The sequence below is a fragment of the Akebia trifoliata genome, chromosome 3, assembly GCF_017979445.1.
Source record: "Akebia trifoliata isolate Shusen 1 chromosome 3, ASM1797944v1, whole genome shotgun sequence".
Taxonomy (NCBI): domain Eukaryota; kingdom Viridiplantae; phylum Streptophyta; class Magnoliopsida; order Ranunculales; family Lardizabalaceae; genus Akebia; species Akebia trifoliata.
This window is the reverse complement of record NC_141377.1, coordinates 5,222,386-5,248,449: the sequence shown is the minus strand read 5'-3', so window position 1 is coordinate 5,248,449 and position 26,064 is coordinate 5,222,386. Positions and strand designations below refer to the sequence as shown.

At 38.7% G+C, this 26,064-nt stretch overlaps 2 protein-coding genes across 3 annotated transcripts in view; both read left to right on the top strand.

Moving 5' to 3' along the window:
- The window catches only part of LOC147405693 (uncharacterized), a 68,391-nt gene that overhangs the window by 27,374 nt on the left and 14,953 nt on the right, over positions 1-26,064 (top strand). The gene's annotated exons all lie outside the window — the stretch shown is intronic.
- On the top strand, positions 689-25,965 carry LOC147405694 (uncharacterized). The gene is made up of 5 exons (XM_086432910.1): positions 689-1,525; positions 24,491-24,679; positions 24,784-24,852; positions 24,902-24,981; positions 25,458-25,965. The coding sequence occupies exons 1-5, from the start codon at positions 788-790 to the stop codon at positions 25,963-25,965; spliced, it is 1,584 nt and encodes a 527-aa protein (XP_086289036.1). The 5' UTR covers positions 689-787.

Here is a 26,064-nt window from a genome sequence, read left to right as displayed (position 1 = left end):
AAAAAACTCGAAAATTGAAAATAAGTGGATTTTACTAGGGTTGAGTTCACCACTTTTTATTTAAAAGTGATGAACTTGACAATAATGTAAAAATGTTAAGTTCGACAATAAATAAAAGTGTGTGAACTTGATAGCAAAATTTTTGAACTCGACACTAAATAAAAAGTGTCAAATTCGACAATAAAATTTGTAAAATCAACAATAAGGATCATTTAGAAAGAAAAAAGTTTATTAAATGTCATATTAAGCTACCCAACAAAACTTAAGGATCATAGAAAGAAACCCTTCCGTGAGAGTCCTTTAAGTAATTTTCCCGTTAAATTATGTCGAGCGACTTGTTTAATGGGTGGATAAAGATTAAAAATTGAGAAAAAGAGGAGAGAGTTAAGTTCAAGTTTTGTCATTGATTAATGGTGTGATAATATCACATCCCGTTTTTACTTGCACAGTTGCACTTCATTGGTTTTAGAGGAATCAACTCGGCCGGTTTAAACGAGTTTCTTTCGGTTCAACCCGGTCGAGGCCAAATCGGGTTCTTCAAAAACCATTCACCCGCCTTCACTCTCACAAAGATATTTAAATTTAAAAAATCGCCTCATCAAGAATTCAAAAACCAAGAAAATAAAACAGAGAAATACAGAGAAAAATCTCCGCCACTGTTGTTAGCTCAGAGAGAGAGATAGAGAGAGAGAGAATGATTGATCGATTGCAATTTTTTTCCTTCTTGTTTGAATCTCTCTGTTAATCTTGCTAATACGTCTGCATTTGTGGATCAATTTGACCATCAATGGAGCCTAAGGAGCGAGGTTCTGCTGCTAGGGCTTCTGCCTCCATAGAAGATGAGCGGAAGCAAAATCTCACTCAATCTGGTGATTTTGATCAATCTGACACTTCGATTGAACTCGATTGCGAGGAAACCCTAACCTCTGTTCAACAGGAAAACAACACCAATGCCCTAAATCTCATTGAGGAATTGAATCTCTGCAACACGACCTCAGCTGTTATCCACCATATGAACGGTTTAATTTCTTTTAAAATTGCAACCCTAGTTAATGATCTTAATGAGAAAGAAATACATCTGAAGGATACAATCGAATCTGCAAGAAAAGTGGTTTCATTGTTTCCAAATTGCATCGATTATGTTCACTTCTACACTAGTCAACTCTACTTTGCTTCAAATGATTGTAAAGGGTGTGAAGAGGTTGTTCAAGAATGTCGTCGGGCATTATCAATTCAAAATTCCATACCAGAGACTGGTGTAGCACATAATATGAAGCAGAACCTTCATTTGATTATTCAAAGATCCAACATTGCTTTGATATCGATTTGGATGAAGAAACTTCGGACTAAAACTGTTGGGGAGAAGGTTGGGTTGGTTACCATGAAACAGATATGGAAAGACTCAATTGAGGTTGAGCATAAGAATGAGATTTCGGTTCCCACCAAAAAGATATCAGAAGTTGAGTTGCGTAATAAGAGCAAGAAATCAAACAAGACAGAGGAAGAGTGTAGGAAGGAGATTGAGGTTCGTGTCACTGCTGCAAGAATCTTGCAACAGCAGCAGAAATCTACTTTGCCCCAATCAAAGGATGACAAGGAGGAGAATTACCGAGTGAGCAAAAAGATTGACCCTCGGTGGTGGTGAAGAGGAATCGGATTCTATCATATTGGGACACTTTGATTCTTGATAAGAAGCAAAGTTTGCTCAAAGTGAGTGTTCACGATCTCGAGGCCTATTTCAAGGATGGATTGGAGATGAGAGTTCTGTCAGAAGCTGTATCTTTTGGCAAGGCCAATGGGAATTGGCAATTCTGGGCTTGCCCAAACTGCAATGAGATATTTACCGATTATGATTCACTTATAAAGCATGTTCTAAGGGAGCACGAAAAAGTTCCACCGTATTAAGGAAGGTGACACAAAGGCAACATAAAAGTCAATATCACAAGAAATCTGGAAATATTCTACAGCACTAATCAAGCCTAAAATCATGCATGAACAATTCTCTGTTTTGAGATTTGTAACTGATGCATTGATGTGCATTTAATTAAGTAGATTCTGTAACTGAAGTGTATATGTCAGTTTTGATAGTAGTATATTTCCTAAGATAGATTTATAAGGCTGTATAAAAATGTACTCAAGATATCAATAAGAAAGTGTGCTGAAATTTTCCATTGTGAGCACTTGATACTTTTACTATTCTATATGGTATCAGGAGTCCCTATCTCTAACGAGAATTTGATCCCTTTTTCACAAATGTCTTCCGCAAATCAACTGATCTCTTCCTCTGAAACTCCTCTTGTTGTTTTCAACATTACAGCTCAGATTAATGAGAAACTCACACCCTCAACATTTCCCCAATGGTGTGCTCAATTTGAGGCACTCCTAATTGGCTATGATCTAATGGATTATGTCAATGGAGAATTGCAATGTCCCTCCTCCGATGGAACCCCACTGTCTATCTCTAAGAGAAATCATTGGGTTCGGCAAGACAAGCTAATTCTCAGCGTTATTCTTGCCTCTACATCACCTACCATCACGCTACTCATTGCCACAGCCAAAACCTCTCATGAGGCATGGAAAAAATTATCAACTATGTATGCAAGCAGATCGCGTACAAGGGCAATGCAACTCAAGGAAGAACTAACCTTGATCCAGTGTGGAAATCGACCAATCCCAGAGTATCTTCATGTCGTTAAAGGATTGGCTGATGAGATTGCTCTCATCGATCACCCAATCTCCGACGATGACTTAACCCTATATGTTCTAAATGGGTTGGGTCCTGAATTTCGAGAGATTGCTGCACCTATTCGAACAAGGGAAAAATCACTTGCCTTTGAAGAACTCCATGACTTACTTGTTGGACATGAAAACTACTTGAGAAGAATGGAAGTTGCTACACAGCAACTTGTGGTTGCTGCGAACTTTACTAGTCGTCGACCTGGGTTCTTTAGAACTCAACAGCAAAGGGGAAATAACAAAGCAACCGCCCCTTCACATCAACAAAACCAATCTCGATCTCCAAATGGCCCACCTCGAGACCAAAGACGCAACAACAACTCGGGTCGCTCCAACTCAAATCAACGGAGATTTCAACCCAAATGCCAATTTTGTGACCAAGTGGGCCACATAGCTAAGTCCTGTCCACAAATACAGTCTCATGAAATGACTGTTAACTGTGTAGCAACATCTGATGCACAAGAAAACAAATGGCTCATTGACTCTGCAGCTTCTCATAATATCACTGGTGATCTACAAAATTTATCCATTCATTCTGAATATGATGGCACTGATGAAGTTATTCTTGGTGATGGTACAGGTTTGGCGGTTACACATATTGGTTCTTTAACCTTACCCACATCGAAAATTTTTTTCCATTTACATGATACTTTATGTGTTCCAAATATTCACAAGAACCTCATTTCAGTTCATCACTTTACAAAACAGAATGATGTTTTTCTTAAGTTTCACCCATTTCATTTTCTTGTGAAGGAACGAGTCACAGGGGCGATACTTCTAAGAGGTGCGTGTGAGAATGGTGTCTACATATTTCCGAACTCAATGGTGGCTTCTCCAACTCAAAAAATGGTTGCTAATGTGCATGAACGGACCTCAATCGATGTGTGGCACAAGCGTCTTGGACACCCATCGATTAAAGTTGTTCAAAACCTTGTTAATTCCTTTTCTCTTCCGCTTACCACAAATAAGCTATCTTCTTCATGTACTTCTTGCTCAATAAATAAAGCACATCAACAACCATTTCGTTCTACAAGCTTTCAAAGTCATTCTCCACTTGAAATTATATACACTGATGTGTGGGGACCCGCTTATATCACTGGTCTAGATGGCTCACGCTATTATATAATATTTGTGGATCATTATACCAAATACATGTGGTTTTATCCAATGCCTACAAAATCACTTGTTTATAGCATTTTTCCTCGATTCAAAAAACTTGTTGAAACAAGGTTTAAGTCCAAAATAAAAAGTTTGTATTCAGACAATGGTGGAGAATTTCTAAAATTAAGCAAATACTTGTCTGAAAATGGTATAAGCCACTATACTACTGCACCCCACACCCCACAACAAAATGGTGTTTCTGAACGGCGTCATCGCCATCTTGTGGAAACGGGTCTCACCCTACTTCATGATGCTTCTTTACCCCTCTCTTATTGGCCCCATGCTTTTCAAACCGCTAGCTATCTCATAAATCGTCAACCAACTCCACTTCTCCAAAATAGGTCTCCTTTTGAGGCCCTTTTTGGTCAAAAACCAAATTATCTCAAATTGAGAAAATTTGGATGTCTATGTTATCCCCTCACAAGGCCATATAACACTCACAAATTACAAGCAAAGTCTATACCATGCATTTTTATAGGATACTCGCTAACACAGAATGCATATAAATGCATGGATCCATCCACACATCGGCTCTACATATCTAGACATGTGACTTTTGATGAAACAAAAAGCCCATTGTCAACAAGTACCATACACGGCCCAATACCGAATGAGATCATATCTGGAAATAGTCACTCTCATTTCTCATCTCCTTTACAGAACCCGTTCCCCAACCTTTTCCTTGTTGTTCCATCAGTTCCCATGCAATCTCCTCTATTGGGTCAATCATCGCAGCCACCAACGAGATCGGAAAATGAAGTCATCGTTACTACGCCACCTCCAGGTAACAACCCCTCTTTCTCTACTCTTGTTTTCGGTGAATCACATGAAACGCTAGGTGCAGAAAATTTAAATTCCAATTTATCAAATATGAATTCTGATTTAAACGTTGGTGCACCGAATACATCAGTCTCACCTCAACCTGCATCCATTTCTATCTCTGATTCAATGTGTCCTGTGCAACATGAAAGTCACCCAACCCGAATCCATCCCATGACCACACGGGCCATGAACAATATCTTTAAACCCAAACAATTGCACACTGTCTCAAAACATCTCCTTCCATTACCTCTAGAACCAACATGTGTGAGCCAAGCCGTATCTCATCCTGAATGGCGTGACGCCATGTCCAGTGAGTTAACAACCCTTATGCGACATGGCACATGGGATTTAGTTCCCCCACCCACAAATTACAAACCAGTGGGCTGTAAATGGGTGTTTCGAGTCAAACGAAAAGCAGATGGATCAATAGAAAGATTCAAAGCCCGACTTGTTGCAAAGGGGTATAACCAACGACCTGGAGTTGATTATAAAGAAACATTTAGCCCCATTGTTAAACCAGCCACAATACGGACAGTGCTCAGGATTGCCGTCATGAATGGGTGGGATTTGAAACAAATGGATGTAAACAATGCTTTCTTACATGGAAAATTGACTGAAACTGTTTACATGATGCAACCTCCAGGTTTCAAAGATTTTTCCAAAATTGATCATGTGTGCAGATTGAAGAAAGCAATTTATGGCCTCAAACAAGCCCCGCGGGCTTGGTATTCAGCTTTAAGAAATGCCTTACTACAGCTTGGGTTTCACAATTCTAAAGCCGATTCTTCATTATTTGTTTATCAACATGACTCCATTATATGCTATTTCCTAGTCTATGTCGATGATTTAATCATCACGGGAAATGAAAACAAATTTGTAACTCATGTTGTTAACAAACTTAGTGAACAGTTTTCCTTGAAAGATATGGGCTCACTACATTTCTTTCTTGGAGTGAAAGTAATACCAACTCATGCAGGATTATTTCTCTCACAACATAAATATGTTCGTGACATTTTGGAGAATGCAAACATGGTTGGAGCGAAGGATGTCTCTACACTACTGTCAACAAGTCAATCACTTCAATTGGTGGATGGAACAACTGCAGTAGACAGCACAGAGTATAGGCGAGTCATTGGCAGTTTACAATACCTAACCTTAACCCGTCCGGACATCTCTTTTGCAGTAAACAAGTTGTCCCAATTTATGCACAAGCCAACGGTCACACATTGGACAGCCGCTAAAAGACTCCTTCGATATCTCAAGAAAACAATATTCCACGGCATCCACATAAAGAAATCAGCAGCACCATGTTTAACAACATATAGTGATGCTGACTGGGCTGGAAACATTGATGATAGAACCTCTACATCGGCATACATCACATTCCTAGGCTGCAATCCAATCTCATGGAGATCAAAAAAACAGAGAGCAGTAGCACGCTCAACTACGGAAGCTGAATACCGAGCCCTGGCTAATGCAGCATCGGAAACTATGTGGTTACTTGCACTTTTTCAAGAACTTGGATTTTCATTAAAGCATCCACCTTCTCTTCTATGTGATAATCTTGGAGCAACTCATCTTAGTTTCAATCCAGTTCAACACTCACGAATGAAGCACATCCAAATAGATCTTCACTTTGTGCGTGACCAAGTTCAGAACGGTACACTTAATGTGAGTCATGTACATACTCAAGATCAATTGGCGGATTTGCTGACCAAGCCATTGTCCCGGGAACGTACAGAATATTTAAGATCCAAAATTGGTCTTACCGATGGAAGCTCAATTTTGCGGGGGCGTATTAAGGAAGGTGACACAAAGGCAACATAAAAGTCAATATCACAAGAAATCTGGAAATATTCTACAGCACTAATCAAGCCTAAAATCATGCATGAACAATTTTTTCCTGAAAAAGTTGGAAATAATTGGGTTTCCATGATTCACAATGGTAAATGGCTTCCAATAGATATTTCTATTGCATTAAGAATTCTTGAAGGATCAAAAGATACATCAGAGTCTTCTCCCGATAAGGGGAAGGTATCTTATTTTGGATGTTATTGGCCACTTTCTGATGTTTCTGAGCGTATGGAACTCCTTGAAAAGGTTCAAATTATGCTTCATTTGCTTCTGAAACATAAATATCTTACTGAGAGCCATATTACTAATGTGATACAATTCTCCATGACAGATACAATGTATCCCTCACATTGGTTCACGGGTTTCTTTGCATTATCTTGGAAAAACACTGTTCGGCTTATGCTTCTTGTCACCTTCACAGCTAAAAAAATCCTCAAATTTTAGAACTTTCTGATTATTGTGGGTTAGTAAGAGAGAAGGATAGCATCATAGATGATGAGACACACAGTTTTACTCAGGAATCTGAAATCAAAGAGGGGATCATCTTTGTGGCAGTTCTTTATGTTTCCTTTTGGACGATAGTGCTCATTGTGAGGCAGTGTTAGCCTGGATATTAGAAGGTCCTACGAGTCGGAACAACTGGCTTATGGAAATGTCTGAGGGACAATAAAATACGTTGTAGAATGGAAATTCTGGCAAAAGATCAATGAAGAAATTCCCTCATACAGAGCTTAAGTGAGAGAAAATGTGAGCAACTGAACTGTGAAATAGCTTTGGAGGTAGTGAGAAACTCTATCTCAGAGAGTGTAAAGAAAGGGTGAAAGCTACCGAATTTGTTTCTCAAAGTTACGAGGTAGTCCTCCAGAAGCACAAAGAAGAGCTTGTTGAGAGAAGAATGAGTTTGAAGCTGTATCAAATGTTCTCAATGAGGCACAAGGTCTGAAAGTCACACAATTTGGATATGAGGAATCTTTGACTGGCAAAGATGAGGATTGGAGAATGCAGGACTTGCTGTATCAAGCGGACACTTGCGTAGAAGCAGCATTTCTGAGACACAAGGATTGGTTCTCTGTAGAGGTGGGTCTGTTGGTAGTTTTACCTGCTAAACCATGACTTGTGATCCATGCCATCTTATTTTAATGACATTGTATTCATTCTTGTAGCTCAGCAAAATTGATGCAAAGATCTTTCACTCTGTCACTGCTATCTGGGCATTGGAGTCAAAGCTTTGGTCTTGTTCTGCCCATGATTATCAGGCAATTATATTGCCTCTTCTGAAGTCATTCTTGCAGGTATATAATGGTATTTTTACCTGATTTATGAACCTATCCCATTTATCAGCCATTGTGTATATGTTGGAAACAGGACATAGTTTGCACGATCATCCATTTCAAGATGTCTATGGGTTCTACAAGAAAACAATAAAGCATTCCAAATAACCACATCAGGTTTCATCGGCATTGTTCTCATGATCTCCTTTGCCCTGTCAAATAGACCCATGGCCAAACAGATCAACCAAGCACCCATAGAGAAATACCTAATACCATCTTCAACCAATCCTCCAGACTGCAAGCATTCAGAACACATTAATAAGCGCTACTGCGTTGGGCTGAAAAATCATACCGTCTGTAGACACCTCTTTTTGCACCCCCTGATTATCAACCCCCTCAACTATGATCGCGTCAACCCGATCGCAATGATTCCCAATGATGGATGTGTATTCCATTGCTTTATTTTGTTACCAGATATGTTTCAGAAATCCGGATGAGGTATCTCGAACTGACAAAACCTTAGAAACCACGCTACGTTAGGAAAAATACGACCCTAGAAACATAGAAATCATCATCTTGCAAACCAAAAAAAAACTTCACCCAACGATAAAAATCACTAAAAAATTACCAAATTACCAAAATACCCCTAACCTCAAAACAACCCTAGAGCCTACGTTACGCTTAGGAAAACTCTCTTAAACACATAAATAACAAATCGAAACCAAATAAATCATTTCACCAATTTTAACAGAATTTGACGAAATTACAAAAAATGCCCCTCATAAAGTTCACAATCATTTCACATAAAAATTTTCATAAATGATACAAACCAACATTCTCATTGAATTCCTTACGAAAAACCGATTCTAAAACATCCTAGAACATAAAAACCGACTTGAAACGTGAAAAGTCCTCTCTCCGGGGGTAAAACGGTAATTTCATAATTAAAAAATTCGAAATTAATAAATAAAATATTAAATAATTAAATTTAAACATTAATGAAATTAATTTAAAATTTGAATCTAAAAAATCGATTAATCGGACTCTCAAGCAAAATTGTTGAGGGTTCGTGAGATATTTTTTTAGGACTCCTCCATTTGGGGGTCCAAAGAATTAAAGAAATAATGGAGGGAGATTCTCTAAAAATTAAAAGTAAATCAAGCAAGACTGAAGTCAAGGTATTAAAGTCAATCAAGTGAGACTGAAGTCAAAATTAAAGTCAATTAAGCAAGACTAAAGTCAAGATATAGTAAAAGTCAAGCTAAGACTAAAGTCAAAACATTAAAAGTCAATCAAATAAGACTAAAAGTCATAATAGAGATCTAATTAAATAATAACTCTATCTAATAGAGTTTTAACTTAAAAATAATTCTACCTAAAATAATTTGAATTAAAACACAATTCTACCTAAAACAATTTGAATTAAAACACAATTCTACCTAAAACAAGTCAAACTAAAACACAACTCTAATTAAAAGATCTCTAATTAAAACACTACTCTATCCAAATCAATCCCCCTAAAAACATCTATAAATAGAGGTGCTCACACCCTATTTTCGTATTAAATCATAAACCCTAAGAGAAGTAGGTCTAGAAGCTCCCCTAGCCGCCCATAAACCCTAGTTTTGGAGCCCCAACTCCTTACCTAACATCCCCCCTTCAATTTTAGTCTAGAAAACACCTAAAATCTCTCCAAAAACACCCCTAAATCCGTAACAAACTTGAAGAGTTCAGATTCAGAAACAAGGAGATACCTTGATTTAGGAGATCCGAAATCAAATCCGGAGACAGAACGAAGCAAGGGAGCACGGTACAAGGAGCTCTTTTGTCAGATCTGAGGGAACCAAGTCCTTGCCATCGGAAAGGTGAATTTTTATTTTTATTTATTTTTCTCTAGGTTTTAGCAATGTAATTTACTTGGGAAGTTAGTAGAGACCGGCTTTGGCCGGGCGGGATTGGTGCCTAACACCTTCTAACCCCGTAACTTGATCCCCGAATTTAGATTTTTTATGGTAGATTAGTTCTTTTTATCCATGTTAGAGTCAGTTTGGTTCCTAGACCACAATAACTAGGTGGCGACTCCCAAATCTCAAGGGTCAAAAGCGAATCCGCGTACCCCGCGGATCGAGGGCGCTTTCAATGGCGACTCCGCTGGGGACATTGAGGATCAAACTTGAAAAGCCCCAAGTATGGGAGCATCGCTAAAATAACCTAGAATGTTTTTATTTATTTTTATTTATTTATTTTGTTTTTGTTTATTTGTTTATTCATAATTATATTTGCATCTTCGTTTTTTTTTTTTTCGATTATTGAGCATGTGTTTTGATTTTGAATACTTGATTTCTTGGCATATTATTTTTACGGTTTAATCAAGCTTTACTTTTGTGGCTCAATCGAAGGGTATTTAGAATGATCCTAAATAATTAGAAGATCGAGAAATTTAATTGAGGACGGAATGATAATTAGTGAATCACGTAGGTTTTTGTTTCTTTCATTTTTTTTAATAGAGTTTGTTGGTAGGTGATGTATCTTTCAAATTTTTTCTTTTATTTTGTTTTATTTTCATTGTTATTTTTGCCTTTTTAAGTTTTTTTTTTAGGGTCCATTAACCATGATATTGGGCTGGGGGGAAGTTTAAATTTTTTTTTAAAAGTAAGGTGCTGTCAACCAAAATATGGAGGGCTGTTGTGAAAAAAATCATTTTTTTATGTGCCCATATTTCGTTGTTTTTTGGGTTCTGCTCACAGCAGCTTTAGATGGTGTGTAAGAAGCAAAACGGATGATTATTTTTCGCACATCATCTTCTTTAAAAGGATCCACCCCATTTCAGCGTCATTTAACAGAGAGGACGCACATGTCTCTCTGTTCGATCGGTTGAAATCTCAGCCCGATCATTCGTTATTCTTAATCAAAGTCGCTGATTTTTTCTTGATTCCAAGTTTAGAACTGTTAGTTCCTGTCGAAATCCACTTAGCTTAAGTGATTTCTTTGGGAGAAGATCGATCTCTCTTCTTTCAACCAAAGGAAAATTCAGAGTTGCTAGTTTTGAGACGTTTAGAGACTCCAAGATTCGAAAGGAAGATGGTCGAAATATGAAACATAAATCGGCTCCTTTTCATACCTTAGTAAAAAAAAAAACTCGGAAATTGTTGCTTTTGGTGTCCATTCAGCCTTAATCTTCGGCACGCTTGCTGCGTCTCCTCAAGCTTATCTGTTTGAGTAATGGAATCCAATGATTGCCTAAGAGGGAATTCATGATCGAGATGGTAGTTTGAAAGTTTTTTTCCTTCTCCTTTCTCTGTCGATTTGCTTTATCTGATTTGGAATTGGTGGATCTTGTCTATGCGTTTAGAACAGTGGCTGTTTTTGTTTTAAATTTCGACAATCTAAAATTCGAAGCTTTGGAAGCCGTAATTCTTGTCTCGGTTTTTTGTTTCCTGAACGGTTCGAGAACATTGGCTACAATAAACCGATTTAGGAGACAGGTTCCAAGTCTTCCATCACTGAAAAGAGTTCTACGAGCATTAATGATGAACGAAGAACATTAAATCGGCCAAACCGATTTCAAATCGATTGGTTTGAAGAGCTCAATCGGTCTCTGTTTCTGTTTTAAAATTTTTTTCTATTTTTGCCTGACGAACATGGCTGAAAGCCGTATGAGAAGATGGTGTGAATGTTGAGTAAATTTCTCGTTTTACTAAAGCCACACCCTTGTTATAAAATGACCATTTGTTATGTTGACAGCACCCTACTATACCAAGTCGCCTTTTGTTTTGTTTTATTTTATTTTATTTTTTTTAAATTTTTTTTTACTGTTTTTGCTTGTTATCCTTAATGGTTTTTATAAAAAAAATGTGTTCCTCTAAATTTGTTTTTTTTTTTTAAAAGAAATCAATTTGTTTCTTAAATGTCCCATTATTTTATTTTCCCTATCTCAATTGGCTTAAAAATCATCATAATTACTTAGCCCAACGATTGTCATTTCATTTTCAATCCAATATCCTCGAAAATATTAATTTGATTAGGGTCTCCCCAAAATAACCTTCGATTGGAATACATAAGAAAATAATACGAGATTAAATGCTAGTATCAAGTATATGCTTAAGGTGCTTATCTTTGCCTATATGATTGGAATAATGTGGACTTTGATTGAATATTAATTTGATCCAAATAGTTTTGATCTTGATTAAATTTTCATATGTATATGATTAGGCCCATGGGCCCATTTGCTTGAAAAGGCCTCGGGCACACCCCACCCTGTTTTGCACACACCACATGCACGTTTACCGCTTTACTCACTTACACGTCCCATTTAGCCAACGTGGCACTAGTGCGTGGCCCGGTCTCTTCTGAGATGCGACGTCATTCATGAAACCCACAACTCCAGTCACGTACCTTAAGGTATATCAAACTGGGGGCATTAATACCATCTGATCAGGTGATTCTGAGAAGTATGTTGATGCACCCAGGCTGGAGTGACCTGAGCCTTTGACCTATTCTAAGCCACACAGTCACATGTCCCGATTGCCAACGTGGTATTAGTACGTGGTCGGTCCCCTCGTGGGATGCCAAACCATTTATGAAAGCTACAACTCTTGACTCGTACCCGTAGGTATAAAAGGTAATCTAAGTATATCAATTGCACTTCTTGGTCAAAACCGGTGCCTAAGTAAGATCTTGCCCCGCTGTACCCTACTGTACGAGGGGGATAGACTACGTCTATTCTAGACGAGAGGTATTTAAGTGGACCCTTGCTCAGCATTGTGCGCCACCTCTCAACTGGAGATCAAACTGGCTGTTTTTGGCTTCAGAGAAGTGAATTGAGGTTTTAGATTATCACCTATACGGTATATCAAACCAAGTCACCACGTATCGAAAGGTATATAGGTGTGCTTGGGCAAGGGTGGCCAGATAAAGATGCATTGCACGTAGTAAGCTTAGAGTCTAGAAACCTTCCCCATAGGTCACGACTCGAACTTATCGTGGGTGTTCCCGGGTTGTTTATTGAATGAATGCCTGTTGTTGGATGAATGTTTGTGAGTGATATGAATGTTGAGATCAAAGTGTATGATTGTCCTCAAGGATCAAAAATTTATTTTCAAAAATTAAAATAGGTGTACCAACCCAATAAAGAACCCATTCTTTTACAATGATGACCCAGTCCATCCCGATCCAACAATCATGATGGACCGGGCCATTTAAATCAAAATGGAAATCAATTTTCAAAGAAGAAAAAGAAAATACTGTTTAAAAAAAAGATTATTTCCCAAAAGAAGTGTTCTTTAGAAGAAGCATTTTCCAGAAAATATTTTCCATAAGAATGAATTTTTCCAAAAGAAAATAAATTGATCTTTTTCATGGACCATTGGAAGAGTACTAAAATACCCTTTTGTGTCAAACCAGGATGTTAGCCGCCGGCGATAACCCAATCGATCAGTTAGTCAAAACAACCGTCATAGGAATGCACCCTGTAGAGAAGATCAATTTTGGGAGATTCATGTTGAGGAGTGCTCTTTTCTTCCATGAGTTTGAGATAGACTGGAACCTCTTACATGCTATGACTAAGCGATGGAACCCCTATCTTCACATATTCCATATGAGGTACATGCATTTATGCCATACTCACGAGGATTATTGCGGCATCATGAGGATATCCACTTCAGGTCCCTTAGTCAGGCCTTCATTGAAGATCGGATATTCTGGTGAACTCGCCACAGGACTAAACATTTCCAAGGAAGAAGCCAAAGTCTTAGTCAATGACGGGAGATTAAACTTAGTACCGTTACTGGGCCCGTATCGTTCCCGCAGTCACCCTATCAATGTAAAATCCGAAGCTTGGCGACCCACTAGAGACTATCGATTGTGCTTAGGAATCCTAACTCAATACATACTGACCTCCAATAGTGATGGCCAAACTATCCCTGAGTCCTTCATAGATATAGCCTCTCAGCTCTCAAGGAAAGCCAACCCAGTACCTCTCATCCTAACTGAAACCTTCTCAGGTTTAGATGCCATAAAAAATGGTGAGCGGGAAAGCTTCAAGGGAAGCCCCTACCTACTCTATATGTGGCTTTGTGACCGTCTCAAAATCGTAGAGGTTCCCTCAAACCTCAAATATGGCCCAGAGCATTTTTCCAAGAGAAACCTGTTAGTGCGTCACAATTCAGTCAAAGCTTGGAGCAAATGGTTAGACTCTCGCCTCGCCTGTCATATCGATTTTAGGTGCCCTTGGTGGATAAATGATCCCCCTGTTCTTGGAACCAAAGGATCATACTATGTCCGTCTGATTGGTTTAGAAAAAACATCTTTTTACCACCCTAATCTAATCCCAGAACAATACGATGTACCTACAGAGTTATCCTTACCTCAGCTTTTCCCCCCGAGCCTTTGACTGAAAAGTTAGTACACCTCATTGAGAAAGCTTGGAACAAGCGCACCTTAGGGTATCCAGACGGACCAGCAGAATTCAGATATCAAGTTGTTAGAGCCAAGAGGGTCAAGCCTGACAGCAATCCTGATGACCATCAAGACAAAGCCAAGCGTCCATGTAAAAATAGTTCAAAACAAATTTGTTGAAAGATGTTTAAAGAAGAACATATTGTTTGTCGTTTTCAATAAAACTATCTTTCTTTTCGAATGAATATTTATTTTCTTTTCAAGTACTCATTGTGTGAATGGATTAATTAATGGATTGGTGCACAAACGTCAATAAAATGATTCTTAAAAATGTTATCAAGGGGGTAATACCGAAATTGACTAAATCTACCTTTGATGGGGTCATATAGGATTATCATTGCGCCCAAACTCAAGCGTCCACCTCCTAGTTGGAGTCGTAAGTCCAGTCGGTTAGAAAGAACCACAGTACCAAGTCAACAAGCAGAGATGACTTCAGAATCTGAGCTCACAGAGATCCGTAAGATCTTGGCAGCCTTTGCCAATGATATCAGCAATATAAAAGGCAAAGTGAAAATGTTAGAACAGACTTCGAAATCAATGGGAATTCCCTTAGATGACCCAAAGGGAAAAAAGGTTGAAGAGAAACGTCCACGTGAAGTCTTCGAGCTCGACGGAGACGAAGAGTATGTTGATGAAAATCCGGCATTATCTAATAGGATGTCTCAATTGGAGTCAGCAATGAAGAGTATAAAGGGTATTGATGAAATCGCAGCAGGCATTGAAGCTTTGAATCGCATCCCTAGAATCCATTTGTCAGAAAAGTTTGTGATGCCTGAAATGGACAAGTTCAGTGGGACAGGGTGTGCAAAAACACATCTTAAGGTGTACGTTACCAACATGCGCACTATGGGGCTCAGCGACGAACAAATGACATTGTTGTTCCAAAGAACTCTATCGGGATCAGCACTACGATGGTTAATGTCTCAAGATCCAGTTATTGTGGGTACATGGGAAAACATGTCAAAGGCCTTCTGGCATCAGTATAAGTACAGTACCGAGATTGAGACTTCAAGAAGGGATTTAGAAGCAACTAAACAGAAAAATGGGGAGACATTCACTGATTTCATTGGACGCTGGAGGGCCAAGGCTTCTCAAATGTGGGATAGACCTTCGGAGAAGGAACAAGTAGCAATTATCCTAAATAACCTCTCTCAAGGATATGCTCAACACCTAGTGGCCCAATACCTCCCTACCTTTGAATCCTTGTTGCAAGCCGGAAGCCAACTTGAGGATGCATTTGCCTCTGGGATCCTTTCTAACCCCTCAGATAATAGGCCTAAGAAATCATATGTTCCCAAACCCAACATCAACCATACTTACATCGCCAATACCTCAGTTACCCCAGCTCAACCCCCAGCCTGGACTAATAACCAAGCTCACCCAAGTCAACCTCGGACTCCGCGTCAGTTCACCAATCTAGGGATGAGTCTCACTGTAGCGCTTCACAAATTGATGAAAAAAGGGCTTCTTACCCCTATCCAACCCCGACCTTTACCTAATCCCTTGCCAGCTGGACACAATGCTAACGTGTTCTGTGAATTCCATCAAAATCCTGGCCATCACACGGATCGTTGTATCACATTGCGCCATGCCATTCAAAACCTTATTGACAACAAAAAGGTCACCATCCCTAGCCCACCAAATGTCACCACAAATCCACTACATGCTTATCAACCTCCACCAACCCTGAATATGGTTTCTCACACCCCATTACCATTCGACCCTGTTTCTCTCATCCATCCAATCCAAGTTAAACCGCCCAGTTACCCCCTTGCCGGGATAGCCTTCACTGATGAGGTTTTCACCACAAACTATGAACCATTCGATTTAACCTTGGATGATACCTATTGTTTATCCCCACCTCGTTACGATAGTCCCGCGTTCACTAGTTACCTGTTGGCCCAAATGAATCTGAAAAATCCTGTATCTTTAACAAACGAAGATCCATACGTGTTGACTGAAGAAGATGAGCCCTTCGCCCTTTTCTGTGATGAAGTTAGACATATGACTCGAGGTGGAAGAGTTTTTAAGCCACAAGAACTCTGTGTTGAAAATCTTGCAGCCCTAGCAAGAAAAGAAGGAAAAGATCCCACTTAGGAAAACATCGAAGAGGATAACTCCGTGATTAAACAGTTAAAAAAATCAGGGGCCAATATCTCAGTATGGGGTTTACTCATGGCTTCTACTGCTCATAGGGAGGCTGTTCTCAAAGCACTAAACACAGCCCAAGTCTCCCTTAATACTTCTCCGGATCAGCTAGTCAGTATAGTGGGGGCAACTTACGTGGAAAATATTCTATCCTTCTCGGACTCAGATCTCCCAAAAGAAGGGGCAAGCCATACTAAGCCGCTGCACATTACAGTTGACTGTAACGGAATGAGGGTACCTTTAGTTTTGATTGATAACGGGAGTGCACTGAACTTTTGCCCGCTGAAAACGGCTACTTGTCTCGGATTTAAGGCTGAAGATCTCAAACCTACTAATCAAGGTATTAGAGCTTATGATAACACCAAGAGAGATGTACTGGGAATTTTGCACCTTCGGCTGTCCACAGGCATAGCCGAATTCCCTGTGGAATTTCAAGTTATTGACATCCAGTCTTCTTTCAATTTACTGTTAGGGAGACCATGGTTACACCAGATCAAAGTCATCCCTTCTACATTACACCAGAAGGTCAAATTTATCAAGGATGGACTGGTAATTACTCTTCACGGAGATGCTGAAATTGTAGGGATCATAAATAATACTGATGCTAAGGATAAGCCGTTGCTTGAGATTCAACCAGAACAACAGGGAGTAAAGCTCAGTGGGTTCGAATTTGAAAAAATATGCTCAGATAAAGATGGATCCTTGTGATATGCAAAAGACGTCGTTCATCACACAGTGGGGGACCTTCTGCTACAAGGTCATGCCTTTTGGTTTGAAGAACGCTGGAGCTACCTATCAAAGAGCAGCCATGACTTTACTACATGACATGATACATAAAGAGGTCGAAGTCTATGTAGATGATATGATAGTCAAATCCAAAGAACGACTAGGGCATGTTACAGCGTTAGAAAAATTTCTCATAAGGATTCAAAAATACCAACTCCTCCTTAACCCACATAAATGTGTATTCGGAGTAACTTCTAGAAAGTTATTGGGGTTTGTAGTCAGTCAGAGAGGGATCGAAATAGACCCTGTAAAGATTAAAGTTATCCAAGAGATGCCACCGCCCGACACTGAAAAGCAGATTCGAGGTTTTCTGGGCAGAATCCAGTATGTTAGCAGGTTCATCGCTCAACTCACCAATGTCTGCGAACCTATTTTCAAACTTCTCAAGAAGAATGAGCCAACAGTTTGGAATGAGCAATGTCAAAAGGCTTTCGACCAAGTCAAGGAGTATCTTTCAAATCCACCTATTTTGGTCCCACCTACACCGGGTGAACCACTTCTTCTTTATCTGTCAGTCACAGAAGAAGCTATGGGATGCATGCTTGCACAGTATGACAAAGATACTCGCAAAGAAAGGGCCATTTACTACATCAGTAAGAAGATGTTAGAGTATGAACGAAAATATTCATCATTGGAGAAAACCTGCTTAGCATTGGTATGGGCTACTCAGAGACTCCGGCATTATATGCTGTCTCATTCAATTATCCTGTTATCTCGGATGGATCCTCTCAAGTATCTTTTCGAGAAACCGGCATTGACAGGGAGAACCGCACGATGGTTATTGTTGTTATCAGAGTTTGACATCACGCATGTTACTCAGAAATCCATCAAGGGGAGAGTTGTAGCAGAATACCTGGCAGATCACCCCGTAGTAGAAGGAATAAGGCCTGTCGATCAATTTCCAGATGAGAACATCTTGCACGTTAAAGAAGAACCGCAGAACCAAACATGGCAGTTATACTTTGATGGAGCGGCCAATCAAAATGGGTGTGGAATAGGGGCAGTCTTGTTATCTCCAGAAGGGTGTCATTTTCCTATCGCTATTAAGTTAGCCTTTTCGAACACTAATAACACGGCTGAATATGAGGCGTGCATCGCAGGGCTCGAAGCTGCTTTGAACTTAGGTATTACAGAAATTGAGGTTTTCGGGGATTCAGCCTTGGTCATACATCAGTCATTAGAAGAATGGAAGACTAGGGATGAAAAGTTGAAACGCTATCATGAGTATTTGCTAAACTTAGTCAGTAAGTTTAAAGCTATCCTATTCCAGCACTTGTCAAGGGAGGATAACAAATTTGCTGACTCCTTAGCAACTTTATCTTCAATGATCCATTTGCCCCCTGGCATGGAATTGAGACCGATCACTGTTGAAGTCAAAGACAAACCCGCATACTGCCATCAGATCAACATTGCTACTCGACTACCCGATGGAAAGCCATGGTACACAGACATAAAGAAAGTGTTGGAAAAATAAGAATTCCCGGAAGAAGCATCGAGGAAAGAACGACAGACCCTACTAAGATTAGCGTCTCAATTTATCCTGTGCGCAGGAAGCTTATACAAAAGGTCTTATGATGGGATTCACTTGTCGTGTGTTGATGAAGATCAAGCTGAACAGATAATGATTGAACTACATTCAGGAGAATGTGGCCCTCACATGAGTGGGAAAATGTTAGTCAAGAAGATTATGAGACAAGGATACTATTGGCCCACGATGGAAACAGATTGTCATCACATGGTCAAAACTTGTCATAAGTGCCAAATACATGCGAACCTGATACATGTGCCACCATCTCAATTAGTGGGTCTGACCTCACCATGGCCATTCTCAGTCTGGGGAATTGACATTATTGGTAAAATATTGCCTAAGGCATCAAACGGGCACGAATACATCCTGATTGCCATCGATTATTTTACCAAATGGGTTGAAGCTGCCTCTTATGCTGTCCTCACTGCGTCTCGAGTTGCAAAGTTTATTCAAACGAACATCATCAGTCGATATGGGATACCTTCAGAGTTGATCTCTGATAACGGGTCGCACTTCAAAGCTGAGGTTATCAAATTGTGTGCAAAATTTAAAATCTCACACCATAAATCATCTCCTTACCGACCTCCGACTAATGGAGCAGTCGAAGCAGCCAATAAGAATATTAAGACTATCCTCAGAAAAATGTGTCAATCACATCGAGATTGATCAGAAAAACTGTCATTTGCATTATGGACATATCGAACCTCAATTCGATCTTCCACCGGAGCTACTCCCTACTCCTTAGTGTATAGCATGGAAGCAGTCTTGCCAGTTGAAATGGAGATTCCATCTCTCAGGATTTTGTTAGAAAGTCAGTTGTCAGAAGCAGATTGGGTTCGCCAATGGTATGAAGAGTTGAATTTGATCGAGGAAAAATGACTGAGAGCGTTGTATCACGTGCAAGCTTATCAAAGAAGAGTCGCCCGTGCGTTTGACAAGAAAATCAAGGCCCGTCACTTACAAGTCGGGGATTTAGTACTCAAAGAGAACAGGGCACCTATTTTTGATCCTATGGGAAAGTTCAAACCAAATTGGAGAGGTCCATTCATCGTCAAAGAAATATTACCAGGAAAAGCTGTCAGACTTCAAGATCATGATGGAATCGAGTTATCAGAACCAACCAACCTTGACTAAATCAAACGGTACTACATTTAAGGAGGTCATCTTTGACCGAATCAATTTCCTTGCTACCCAGTTCATTATCTCCTTTCTCAGCCCTTTGTAGTCTTTTCAAAAAAAAATATATATTGTGCCTTGTATTTCTTAGCCTGATCACCTAACCTAAGGGAGGGAAGTTTCGAACTACGTTTTGGTCTGATCCCAAAATTTGGGGTACGTAGGCAACCTGAGAAGTTACTTCAGGCCCAACCACATCAATAAATAAAAAAAATCTCTATTTCCCCACACAATAAGAAGAAAAAAAATCAAGAAAAAATTCAAAAGAAAAAATTTTCAAAATGGGGAAGAAAATTTGAAGAAAAAGAAATAATTTAAAAAGAAATGCCACACAAGAGGCATTTGGGTTTTTGAGCCTCAAAATCCCTTTCTTTTTTATACCCAGTCCTAAGCCTACCTATAAAAGTCCTCCTAAGTACCGTACGAAAAGTCAAGGAAGATAATAAAGCATGATCAGACAGCAACTCCAGAAGTGCAGAGGAGAATACAAAGATAAAAAAATGATGAAGCCTGCTAAGTTGAAAACCCGAAAAGGGATACTTAGGTAAAAATTAAGGCAAGCTCGCAAGGTTGAAAATCTGAAAGGACAATTTTGACAACAATCAGAGCAAAGAAAAAAAAGAGAAGAACTCGCTAGATCGAAAACCTGAAAAGGCGATCTAGGCAAAAGTTAGAGGAAGCTCGCTAGATTGAAAACCTGAAAAGGCGATCTAGGCAAAAATTAGAGCAATAAAGAAAAAATAGAAGAAAATCCTAAGCTGAGAGCAGTCCAAGCTGAAACATCAGAAGTCCGAATAATCAAGTTCAATACTTAGCTTAAACCCGGCATAGACTCAAAAGCCACAAGTATCTTGTCTACGATCGATCTGAAAATGTTTACTTCCCCAAGTGAACCAAGGGGGATAAGGGTGAATTCTACGATGACACTCGAAAGGAAATAATTTTGTACTCTTGAGCCTGACTCAAAAACCTTCAATAAAATTAATCAAAATTAAAAGTTGAGTCTTTATTGCGTTTGTGGTAATCAATTATTTCAAACCTTCATACAAAGGGCATTTTCTTTCTCCTTTAATGTAACTTTTCCCCTTTATACTAGGGGTATTTTTTTTTAATTTTTGCATGATGTGTTCAATTATCTTCAATGTCACGTACATTGTCAAACTAGGGGCATTTTGTCTTCGAGTAATGTTAATCCTATAAAAATAATAGGAACCCCAAACTTAAGGTTACCCTCTTGATAACAGTTTTTTTTTTGAAAAAACTTTTGAGGTTCAAAAGAAATAAAAACTCATGTTTTAAATTCATAAAACTTTTTGATACATCCTTGAGGTTCAAACAAAAGCATTTTGGATCTCACATAGGAGACATGGCATTCCTTCGTTCTCTAGATTCTTCTTCAGATCCAATCATTCTTGGAATCGATCATTTCTCTTCCAGATTCATTATCTTCCAGATTTATTCGTTCTCCGGTTCGTTCTAATCAGATTTCTCCAAAATTCATTCATTTATCTGCCAGTTTTGCTCAGTTTCCGCCAAGGGTTATCTTCAATTTTACTCAGTTGCCGCCAAGGGTTATCTTGGATTTTGCTCAGTTTCCGCCAAGGGTTATCTTGGATTATGCTCAGTTACCGCCGAGGGTTTTCTCGGAACTATGCTCAGATACCGCCGAGGGTTTTCTCGGAACTATGCTCAGATGCCGCCGAGGGTTTTCTCGGAACTATGCTCAGTTACCGCCAAGGGTTTTCTTGGAACTATGCTCAGATGCCGCCGAGGGTTTTCTCAGAATTATGCTCAGTTTATGCTCAGTTTATATTCAAATTATGCTCAGTTTATGCTCAGATTTTAAGCCACACACTTGCACAGTTGCTACATCAGTCAAGGAGAATTTTCTAAAATTCAAGGATCTGACACTGTCAGTGAGAGTCTGCGCTCGATGACCTGACAACCTTTTGATTCGGGGAGAGCTTTACCCTCAAGGATCCGAACACCCTGACGAATTGCTAAATAAGGCTACAAAATGAATTGTCACTAGCTTTGGCATTCAGATATTGCACTATCTACCAAAATAGATTTGCTATCTAGTTTGCTTCAACCCTCTACAAAAGAGGGGCATCTGTAGACACCCCATTTTTGCACCCGCCTGATTAATCAACTCGTCAACCCGATCGCAATGATTCCCAATGATGGATGTGTATTCCATTGCTTTATTTTGTTACCAGATATGTTTTAGAAATCCGGATGAGGTATCTCGAACTGACAAAACCTTAGAAACCACGCTACATTAGGAAAATACGACCCTAGAAACATAGAAATCATCATCTTGCAAACCAAAAAGAAACTTTACGATAAAAATCACTAAAAATTATCAAATTACCAAAATACCCCTAACCTCAAAATAACCCTAGAGTCTACGTTACGCTTAGGAAAACTCTCTCGAACACATAAAATAACAAATCGGAACCAAATAAATCATTTCACCAATTTTAACAGAATTTGACAAAATTACGAAAATGCCCCTCATAAAGTTCACAATCATTTCACATAAAAATTTTCATAAATGACACAAACCAACATTCTCATTGAATTCCTTACGAAAAACTGATTCTAAAACATCCTAGAACATTAAAAACCGACTTGAAACGTGAAAAGTCCTCTCCGGGGGTAAAACGATAATTTCACAATTTTCATAATTAAAAAATTCGAAATTAATAAATAAAATATTAAATAATTAAATTTAAACATTAATGAAATTAATTTAAAATTTTGAACCTAAAAAATCGATTAATCGGACTCTCAGGCAAAATTGTTGAGGGTTCGTGGGATATTTTTTTAAGGACTCCTCCATCTGGGGGTCCAAAGAATTAAAGAAATAATGGAGGGGGGTTCTCTAAAAATTAAAAGTAAATCAAGCAAGACTGAAGTCAAGGTATTAAAGTCAATCAAGTGAAACTGAAGTCAAAATTAAAGTCAATTAAGCAAGACTAAAGTCAAGATATTAAAAGTCAAGCAATTAAGACTAAAGTCAAAACATTAAAAGTCAATCAAATAAGACTAAAAGTCATAATAGAGATCTAATTAAATAATAACTCTATCTAATAGAGTTCTAACTTAAAAATAATTCTACCTAAAACAATTTGAATTAAAACACAATTCTACCTAAAACAAGTCAAACTAAAACACAACTCTAATTAAAATATCTCTAATTAAACACTAACTCTATCCAAATCAACCCCTAAAAACATCTATAAATAGAGGTGCTCACACCCTATTTTCGTATCAAATCATAAACCCTAAGAGAAGTAGATCTAGAAGCTCCCCTAGCCGCCCATAAACCCTAGTTTTGGAGCCCCAACTCCTTACCTAACATCCCCCCTTCAATTTTAGTCTAGAAAACACCTAAAATCTCTCCAAAAATACCCCTAAATCCGCAACAAACTTGAAGAGTTCAGATTCAGAAACAAGGAGATACCTTGATCTATGAGATCCGAAATCAAATCCGGAGACAGAACGAAGCAAGGGAGCACGGTACAAAGAGCTCTTTTGTTAGATCTGAGGGAACCAAGTCCTTGCCATCGGAAAGGTGAATTTTTATTTTTATTTATTTTTCTCTAGGTTTTAGCAATGTAATTTACTTGGGAAGTTAGTAGAGATCGGCTTTAGCCGGACGGGGTTGGTGCCTAACACCTTCCAACCCCGTAACTTGATCCCCGAATTCAGATTTTTTATGGTAGATTAGTTCTTTTTATCCATGTTCGAGCCAGTTTGGTTCCTAGACCACAATAACTAAGTGGCGACTCCCAAACCTCAAGGGTCAAAAGCGGATCCGTGCACCCCGCGGATCGAGGGCGCTTTCACCGTCCATCTTCAAGAAGAGTTCAATTGCTTTTCTGTTTTCCTCATTTGCAGCCAGACCAAGAGTCAACACTCTTCTTACCCATTCCTTCGAATGCTTGAACTGTGACTTCTAAGCAACCTCACTTGGCGTAAATGTTAATGAGCGCTGAACCAAGATTCTCATCAAGCTCAATTTCATGCTTGTCGATATAAGTGTGGCCCCACATATACATAATGACTGTTGTTCTTCAATTTTTGAATCTTTTAGTTAAGACTCTTTTAGTTTAGGATCTTCAATGGCGCACATTGTACTGAAATCTTTTTTGATGGTGAAGTTTTCATCAAATCTGCTATTCTTGAGGGAAAATCAGTCTGGTTTGAATTATATGGTAGTTTTTCTCTTAGATTTCAATTAACGGAAATAATTCGGATCTGCAATATTTTTGCAGTGAACCTTTGATTAAAATTTTAAAAAATCACAGTTTTTTTCATATAATATTTGCTTTTAGATTTCGATGAAATTGTAAATAACATTTATTTGTTTTCAATCGTATTTCAAAGTGTAGTCAGATTGGCATTTGTTATATTGTCAGCATGTTATTCCCTATTTTCTTTTATTTGTTTTTATGGTTACACCTGTTTGGATATAAATTTTCATGTTCTTGGTGTTAACTCTCATTTACTTATAATAATAAAAAGTGTTAACTCTCTTTTTCAGTCACACTTGGAGGAAATCGCGGATAAATATGCTACAGAGAAAGCCGAGGCTGAAGAAAAGGCATTATTAGCTGAACTTGCGCTCGACAACAAAAAGAGTATCAATAAAGGAGGTAATCATTCAAAACAGAGACATAAGTCAACGAATAAGAAAAAGAACAAGGGTAACCGAAAAGCTAAGGATTTAAAGGTTGTAATTGTCTGTGTCTTGTTGGGTTCTTTTATTAGGTGCATAGTTAATTTAATATACAACTTCATTGACGTTGGGGCTAAATGCTTTCCTGAATTTTGCAGGCTAGTGGTGGTAATGAAGATATTGCAGAACAGACGTACGTCTCTTTCTTAGGGGTGCAACTTGGTCCGGTTCAAACCGAGAACTGAACCAAACCAATTTTTGGGCTGGTTTGTTCAGCTTGGAACAAGTTGTGTTTCGGTTCTGGGTTTAGAAAATGGAGAACCGGTCAATTTGGTTCGGTTCTCAGTTCAGGACTCGTATAGAACCAAACCAAACCAAAAACGAACCTTATAAAATAAATATATTCATTTATTATGAATTATTTTAGGAGTTAGGACATAGCTTAATGACTTCTTTAAGGATAAACTAATGATTTTTTTTAATGAAAAGATTAATGATTTATTATATGAAATTTTATGTTTATTATTTATTTATTTTATTAATAAAAATCTGTTGTTTCCAACTAAGTTTATAGGATATTGGCAACCCATAGAACCAAACTGAACTAAACCAACCTTAGTCTGGTTTGGGTTGGTTTGGTTCTATTGGCATTTTGGTTTGGTTCTGATTCTTATTTAGTGAAACCGACCTATGTTGGTTTGGTTCAGATTTAGCCACAAACCGAAACGAGTTGGACCCCTTCTCTTTCTTGTTAGTTAGGCACACACATGATCCTTCTTTCTCTTCACTACTATCGCTATTTTTTATTTATGTGCTTATGTGCATACTGCAGTCACTTTCCTGTTATCTCGAATGACTTGAAACAGAAGGAAGAGGAATTTAGACGTCAACTTGAGACTGAAACAGATGCAAAAAGGCTTGAAGAAATCCTGGAGTATCAAGTGAGAATCGAGAATGAGGCCAAACAGAAGCTCCAAGCAAAACTACATGAGAAGGCTAGTGGAAGCATTCTAGAGAACGTGGCACCAGAATTGTCGGTTGTTAACTCAATGCTCAATTCTGGTGATCCAAATGTTCATGACCAGCTGAGACATGATGTTGATAACCAGAAACTTGAGTTGGAACGATCTAGAACAAATTCTGGAGGGCCCGACATGGTGCTGAGTTCAGAAGTTGAGATCCCCTCAATTAGCTGTCATGAGAAGCCTCAGGAACCTTACGAGGATCCATTGGTGGGGAAGCCTGATCTGTCAAAAGATATATTAAGCGTGCCTATACAAAGTGCAGAGGGAACTGCATTGTCTAGCATATCCTCTACCAATTCTGAAGGTCAAGGTTAACAGCTCTTTAATAACACCACATATTTGTTGGTCAAAGTATTCCATCTGTTGGAAGTTGTCCCCTAAATCATACTCATTTCTTGCAGGAACTTTGGAAGT

Bases quoted from the DNA above. Each gene is read 5' to 3' on its own strand.
- LOC147405694 (XM_086432910.1), top strand. From the start codon at position 788: ATGGAGCCTAAGGAGCGAGGTTCTGCTGCTAGGGCTTCTGCCTCCATA. The intron at 24,853-24,901 runs GTTCAAACCGAG...TGGTTTGTTCAG, and splicing joins TAGGGGTGCAACTTGGTCCG to CTTGGAACAAGTTGTGTTTC. The intron at 24,982-25,457 runs GTATAGAACCAA...TGCATACTGCAG, and splicing joins CGGTTCTCAGTTCAGGACTC to TCACTTTCCTGTTATCTCGA.